Source organism: Aedes albopictus, chromosome 2 (genome assembly GCF_035046485.1).
Source record: "Aedes albopictus strain Foshan chromosome 2, AalbF5, whole genome shotgun sequence".
Classification (NCBI taxonomy): Eukaryota; Metazoa; Arthropoda; class Insecta; order Diptera; family Culicidae; genus Aedes; species Aedes albopictus.
The window spans coordinates 8,440,299-8,448,265 of NC_085137.1; the positions used below are offsets into that span (position 1 = coordinate 8,440,299).

At 43.6% G+C, this 7,967-nt stretch overlaps 1 protein-coding gene across 1 annotated transcript in view; it reads left to right on the top strand.

The window, feature by feature from the left end:
• The window catches only part of LOC109398343 (uncharacterized), an 88,373-nt gene extending 85,712 nt beyond the window's left edge, over positions 1-2,661 (top strand). Inside the window, exon 6 of the mRNA XM_019670693.3 lies at positions 1,214-2,661. Coding sequence (XP_019526238.3) covers positions 1,214-1,386 — 173 coding nt within the window. The 3' untranslated portion in view covers positions 1,387-2,661. The remainder of the gene's footprint in view (positions 1-1,213) is intronic.
• The last annotated feature ends 5,306 nt before the right edge of the window (positions 2,662-7,967 follow it).

The following is a 7,967-nucleotide window of genomic DNA, read 5'->3' on the forward strand; positions in this document are numbered from 1 at the left end:
TACACCCCTTTGATTCTGGGCCCCTCAATTCATACTCCACAAAATATCTGATGGGTAAAATAATTAGGCAATTATTGTCCAATTTTTTGATTATTATAATATAGGCACAACTATTTTAACTTCGAAAAAATGCTTAGTAGAATTCTCTTGTACCTTTTTTTTTTTGTTTTTATTTATGTGTATTTTAACTAGTTGCTAATTCTACACTCAGGGTTCTCTTGTACCGACTTTTCGGGTGTCCGGCCATTTGGCCGAATGCCGTTTGGCCGAATTATGTTCAAAAGAATTTAAAGGAAGTTTTTGATATTCCAACTACCAATATAATCATCAGAAATATTTCCTTCTTTTAATCATAGGCTATTCTTTCCAGTTTTGACCTTCAGGGATGAGTTTGCGTTGAACCTGTCAATATTTTATCGAAGATTTTTCCTTCTTTGAATCATAGGCTGTTCTTTCGAGTTACACTGATGCGAAGAATAGTGACATGGTCACTTGAGTTTACCATTTATTTTCGGCCAAACGGCATTCGGCCAAATGGAACCGGCTTTTGGAACCTTCTGAGCAGAATACTCTCTTCGAATGAGTGTAATCAGTCTCGTGCCTTTTAATTCCGCGCGATTACACTCACTACACTACACTACTAAGCTTAGTAGTACTTTGAAAACATTAATTTTCTTGGAATGTGGAAAATTTGACCGACTCTTTGAATACACAATTAGGGTTATTTTGTAATTTCTGACCATCCTTTGTACCATAAAGTTTTCTTGAAGATATGACGGAAATAAAATTCATGTAGACGAAAAAAGACTTCGAGGAATAATTATTTAATCTTATTATTTAAATCATCGTTTCACCACCTTAACTCTCGCGACCTCTGAAACTCTGAAACTATGACTTAAATGAAATTGTTGTGGTTTTACATTAGTTGAAAGTTGTTTATGAAGTAGTGTTTTTGTATTGAATTGGCTATGAGGTATGGTGCAAGAAAAAACTTGATCATTAATCATCGGTGCTTCGAGTGACGGAAATTAGATCAAAACCCTAGAGAGACAGTTATCAGGAAAGCTCTCACCGCAATTACAAAACAAGAGACGAAGCAGCCAAGGGCTGAAAGTCTCTTTAATAAAGACAAATTAATCAATCAATCAATCAATTACAAAATAATTAACATACACAAAACTAATGATATCCATTTCTATTCCATTCTCTTCAGCTCACAACAGCGCATCCAGCATAGGACTACGCAGCTCCTTGTGGGCATCCTGCGTCGCCTTTTTCATCATCTGCTCGTCGGCATCGCTACTTTCGTCCTTCGGCGTCGGCGTCGCCGGCACAAACTTTCTCCAGAGGCAGCGCCAATTCAGCAATCAACTGGCACTAAGGTAACTAGCGACCGACGACGTCGTCGCAAATGAAAGGGTTTGTAGTCAGCAGCAGCAGCAGCAGCACACGTACGGGAAATCGTGCACCCACAAGAACCTAACCAACTGAAATGTGTGTGTAATTCAATTAAGACTTCGACGGAAACCAAAATTTTAACTTAAAACAAAAAGAAACTCTTCGGTGGAGGTTGGGACCGACCGGGTTGGAACGAAATTTAAATAACGGACGGGCGTGTGAAGTTCTATTCGAAAGAGGTTAGGTTTTTATCGTCTGATGTTTTGAATGCGTGTGTGGAAACAGGATGGAGTGACTGGAGCACTAAGTGAGAACGATAGAGCGAATGAAGTTCCTTACAGGACTGTTGTTTTAGATAATTAAGTATCGAATAAAATAGTAATATTACAAAAAATGTGGCAACGATGGAAAATTTCAGAAAGTATCAAACGAGACGCATGATTGGGGATAAGATTGCTTGACGATAGCGTAATTTATTTTAAATGGTATAAGAAGAGAGACACTTTTGCTATCTGGAAGTAAATCAAATTAATTTTCAATGCAAACAAGCCGGTAAACAACGACGAAGCAAAAGCAAGAAGAAAGTACCGAAGCTAAAATGATTTCATCGTGGTAAATGTCTTCATTTCGTTACGCTAGTCTAACAACATAGTCTGCGCTGGAGGAGGCAAAGTGCGAAAGATAGCTATACGTTTTCAGTTGATTTAGTCAAATAGCATTATCATTTCAACGTACTCTGTAAATAAAGCCGATTTGCACCATACTTCTACTACATGAAACCGCATCGTCCCGCTTAACGAACGAACGACCCATCCCTCGATTTCAGCCCCGTTCGTCATGCATCGTCTCAGAGGGTGGTGGTGTTGGGTAACATTTTTATTTGGAAGCCCCGAACCGGCACAGGAAATAGCGAGAATCGTGCATGAAATCAGGAAATAGATTTTCCTTCTCCTTTCCGATCTTCTTCGGGTACCTCCTCCAACCACACAAAACTCGTCCTGTTGCGTCGCGTCGTGTACCGCAAAGCTCATTGCGTGTTTGTTTCAAACACCTCTCCCAAAATCCTCCCTCGCCTTCTTGCCTAGGGCCTGATGTAGGTTGATACATACAAATCTAAATATCAGACCAGGCAAACAAAAACCACCACATTTCACCTCTTCAGGACAATGGGTTGAGTAGAATTCCTATTTCTCTATACTAGGGTGGAAACAAACTTCTTGTTAATAAGTTGTTATGTGAACAACCCAAGAAACAGAACTAGTTGAACAACAGTTTCTTAAGCTAAAATTTGCTTGAGAGTGGTTTGTTCCATTCTTGTACAGCAAAAATGTTTGTTGGGAAGCGAGTAATTTCAGTGTGATTATTCTAATATTCTAAATGACCTTCAATTCCATTTTCAGCTGTTTCGGTAAATATCGAATAATTGTATTTCTGCACAATATTACCAACCTTCAGTAAACTTTACTGATGGTTCAGTTTGATTTTAAGAGTTTACTAATCAAATTGAAATTTTATTATGTGTCAGTAAACAGGGAATTACAGATCATGAACCACCCTACTCCACCACAGAAGACAAACTTCTCTCCTAGCGATCATTCGACCGCTGTTCATTGATGCGCCGCATTAGGTATAGAACAATCGGTGGTGCTCTAGGTACCGACCAAGGCTCTAAACAGGTGAGGCAGGGACCGCGCAAGCCAATATTCGCAGCGAACCGAAAATCAAATCGACCGTACTCAAACCCCATGGAACTGGGAAGTTTAAAAATTAAAATCGACATCATGCTGTCGATAGCTGTTACCGATGAAATATTGAATATAATGGCGTTATACGGATCCCTCCCCCCGAAAAAGCCGTAATAGGGCGACCGCACATATTTCACCGGAACGGAACCGATTCCTCTGGCATCATCCCCGTACAGGTAGCTGCTAGCTAGACGAAAACGTCCAGTTGCATGGGTGCTGCACAGGAACGGAATAGTCGGACGTTTATGTCGACGAATTATAGGCTACCGACCTGGATATATCCGTGGCGAAGGTGGAAAGTTAGAAACGGGTGGGGGAACGAGGGGCGAAGAGGGTGGTTCATTTAATTACTCGGTGTGGTCGATGGTTATCTGGCTAATGGACAACGGTACGTCACATATCGGTGGATGTGTGGGTGTTGGGTTTTTGACATAAGTCATTTAGTCGTATTGAGAGCAGATGGAGTGAGTCTGCTAGGTTGTCGGATGAAAAGTTCAGTGTCCGCACGGGGAACTAACACACCCTTTTTTAAATGGTTGGTTCCACCACCTTCAAGAGTGTTGCAACCATTTCATTTATTTAATACATCATATACCATCCAGACTTTTTTAGAACACAATCTCTATAGAGTTACTACCCAGCAGTCCTGCAATACCTTTTCCAATCGGCTTTTGCAACCTTCTGAATACTGAGTTCAAGCGAGCTCGTAATACACAGACTCACACTGTTCACCTCCATACCGCCACAGATCGTCCTGAGCACTCGTCACTCAAACACCCCAAGTGTTTGCATGTTTCTTCGAGTAAGATCCCAGTTTCATATCAAGTATTTTTTGTTTACGTCAGTTTCATGACTCACGCCAGTCATCCGATCTTTGCTGCTTCGCATTCAAGAAGGTTTACGGCTCTGTTACCATTCCAAATGTTTTGATGTTTATGTCCATGCCGTTCGCTAAGCACACAAATTGACCGGATTTCGTGTATTTATATAGTACCCCAGTGTTGCACCCAGTTCGTTGCATTACACCGTCGAGTGAGAAGAAAGCATGAGTTTCCATGTCGGCCTTTGCTGCTTCGCGTTTCAGGCTGGTGTACAGCTCTGCCACCGTTCCAAATGTTCTGGCGATAATATTCATGTCGTCCGCAAAGCATACGACACGAATTGACCGGATTTTGTGAAAATCGTTCCCGGCTCAACAGCCGGCCTGGCTCGTCGCATCACACATTCCAGAGCGATGTTGAAGAGTAGGCATGAGCAGGGATAGGGTGCGACTCAAAACTCTTTGCGTGCCGCACACTCTGCTACGAGACAGCACAACAAACTAGAAGGAGACGAGTACGCGCAATCGGTTGTGTGTTGCTCGCTTACTTTGCCGCGCGCTGGAGCTCTCCTGTCTCTCACGCTCTGTCGTATGCACTCCCTCGGTGCTTGTCTCCGTGCTTGGCACTTGGCTTGATACTACTCACGATTGGGAAAATTTCGAATCAAACGACCCATCACTTGTCAACCCTCGACAAGCTTAACAACTTTGCCGAAAACACAAACTCTTCAATTAATTTATTAATTGATTTTTTCTGTTAGGAGACAAGCGCAGTCCCAAGCACCGTGCATTACTCCCTGTGCCGTAGAACTAGTGCTGCGATTGTCTCTCGCACAACTACGAAAGCTCTCACTCATACGTCTCTTGTCTCTCGGCAAAACGGGAGACGAGCACTTGCGATTGTGTGAAGCACACGCTTTTTTCGCACCGCACGGTGCATGCCGCCAATCCCTGGGCATGAGAGTCCATTACCTTGTCTCAGTCCCCGGCGAGATTCGAATGAATTAGTTAGTTCACCCGAAACCCATACGCAGTTTTATACACCATTCATTTTGGCTTCAATCAGTCTAGACAGCTTCCCAGGAAAACCGTTTTCGTCAATGATTCTCCATAGCTTTGTGCGGTCGGTACTGTCGTATGTCGCTTTGAAGTCGATGAACAGGTGATGCGTTCGGACCTGGTATTCACGGCATTTCTGGAGGATTTGCCGTACGGTAAAGATCTGGTCCGTTGTTGATCGGCCGTCGATGAAGCCAGCCTGATAACTTCCCACGAACTCATTAGTTTTAGGTGACAGACGACGGAAGATGATCTGGGATAGCACTTTGTAGGCAGCATTCAAAATAGTGATCGCCCTGAAGCTCTCACATTTCAAATGGTCGCCTTTCTTGTGAATAGGGCAGATTACCCTTTCCATCCATTCCTCCGGTAGTTGTTCGGTTTCCCAGATCCTGACTATCAGCCGATGCAGACAGGTGGCCAACTTTTCTGGGCCCATCTTGATGAGCAGCTGCGAAACCATCCTTACCAGCTGCTTTGTTGGTTTTGAGCTGGTGAATGGCATCCTTAACTTCCCTCAGCGTGGGAGTTGGTTCATGTCCGTTCTCCGCTGCACTGGCACCGTTTTTTCCTCCATTGCGTGGTCTCCCGTGTCTACGTCCTCCATGCTATTCAGGTGTTCGTCGAAATCCTGCTTTCACCTTTCGACCACCACACATCCGTCTGTCAAGACGCCTTCGTCCTTATCCCTGCATATTTAGACTCGCGGCACGAAGCCGTTGCGGAATGCGTTAAGTTTCTCGTAGAACTTCCGTATTTCATGGGAACGGAACATCAGTTCCGCTTCTTCAAGGCGGCGCTTTTTCTCCCGAAAGAGGCGGTCCTGCTATTTCCGCTCCTGTTTGTAACGTCCAACGTTCTGCCGGGTTCCTCGCTGCAGCACTACCGCCCGTGCTGCGTCCTTCTCCTCCAAAATCGCTCTGCATTACTCGTCTAACTATTCGTTTCGTCGACTCCTTTCCAGGTACCCGATAATGCTCTCGGCTACGTCGTTGATGGCTGCTTTTGCTGTTCTCCAGCTGTTTTCTAGAGCGGCCACATCTAGTTTGCCCTCGTCTTGCAACACTCTGCGCGTATGCCGTTGCGATGTCAGGTTGCTTCAGTCGATGTAGCTTGTACCGTAGAAGTTACCGGTACCGTACATTGCTGATGACATATAATTTGCGCGCAGTTTGAACATCAGGGAGTAGTGGTCAGAGTCGATGTTAGCGTTTCAGAACGTGGTAGATTTGCGATTCCGTCTGATGTAGAGATCTTCATGTGTAACGATAAGATAGGCTGTGTAGGAAAAAAAACTACATAAGCAAGAATCATGTTCATGGAGATGGTAAAATAGTTTAGTTGTAGGTTATTTTCGTTCATCAGCTGGTAGGCGCTGAACTCTCCAACCATCAGTCTGAATGCTTCTCCTGGCCTATCTGAGCACTAAGGTCTGCTATAATTATCCTGACGTCATGATTTGTAAAGCGATCAAACTCGTGTACCAGCTGTGAATTTGTCCTAGGTATCATAAGTATTAAAGCCAGAGTATGCTGATTGTGCTGAAATTGAAGAATGTACCTTTGATCCTCAACCTGCACATTTTTTCAGCTATCGGCCATCAAACAATCACGCGCCTCTGCATATCGCCATTCACAATTAACCCTCCTAGAATGTTAGGTTTTTCGCACCATGATCTCGTAGTGCGCCTTCAGTGTTCCTGTCTGGGTCATATTGACCCTATATTCGTACTAAGGTTAAACCTGTTCCTTGCTCGCAAGAGTTACCACTGCTGTAGATGGTTTGGTTACCTCTAAAGAGTACACAGTGTCTAGACGCCATGTCAGTGGTTGGTGAAGTGGCAACAACAAAAATTAAAAAAAAATCACCCTCAAAATCTACCCACCACCATCCAAAATCAGACAAACCACAAAGTTTATACCGACAGCCCACAGCCCAGCAACGGGCTATGAAACGCTAGCGGTACGCCTATAACCTCCCTGAGCCCAAACCAAGGGCCGAAACGTTGGAAGATATAAAGTAATTCCACCTAAAAATCTATTTTGACCGGAAACAGCCAATAACAGAGGGACTATTCAACAAAACCCTGGTCGCATTCCAAATAGCTAGAACAAGTAATGATTCTGCGGAATAGAAAGCCAAACTGACTTCGAAATAAGGACTCTCTCATGTTCTGTTGACACAAGATTGGGGATAGCTTACCACTAGTAGAACAGGCTCGACTGTGACAAGAGTATTAGGGGCTTGCAAGAGACTTGCAGACGTGCATCGCAGTGATAGAGAATAATCGTGTTGCAATCGATGCAGATTGTGGAAACAAACGAGGTCAGATCAGAGCAGAATACAGTCGACTCCAGTTCTCGATGTTCTACATCTTTATATCTCTCCCTATCTCGATTTTCCCTTCAATATCGAGACCTGGAGAGTTTACTGTAACTATGGAATGTGCTGGAAAACCTTTTCATCTGACCCATGTATTGGACTGGTGTGTCTATCAATCACTGGCCGAAAGATTGCTAGGACTAGGACCAATTTCACATGATTAGCAGGGGTCCATCTATTCGCCTTATCTCATTCATATTAACTCCTCTTTGCTGGAGCGAGTCGAGAAAGATGCAGCAAACGGATTGTGCTGAACAATAGAGGTAATAAACTATAGAGGAAGAATGTCGCTGGCGTCGCTGTCACAACGTCTCTTGCTGGCGAGGATAGACAGGGATATAAGTGTCAAAGCGAAAAAGTATGCAATTTGACAGATACATACCCGGCATGATAAATCACTGAAGTTTCACAAATGATAATCACTGATTTGTACATGGTAACATGGTCTGAGTATTTCAGTTCATTGGTCACAATGATCGGGTCTTATGCATACGGAACTAAGTGGTCTGAATTATTGCACAAGTACATAACTAGACTTGTATAGTTTAGTCTACACATACACA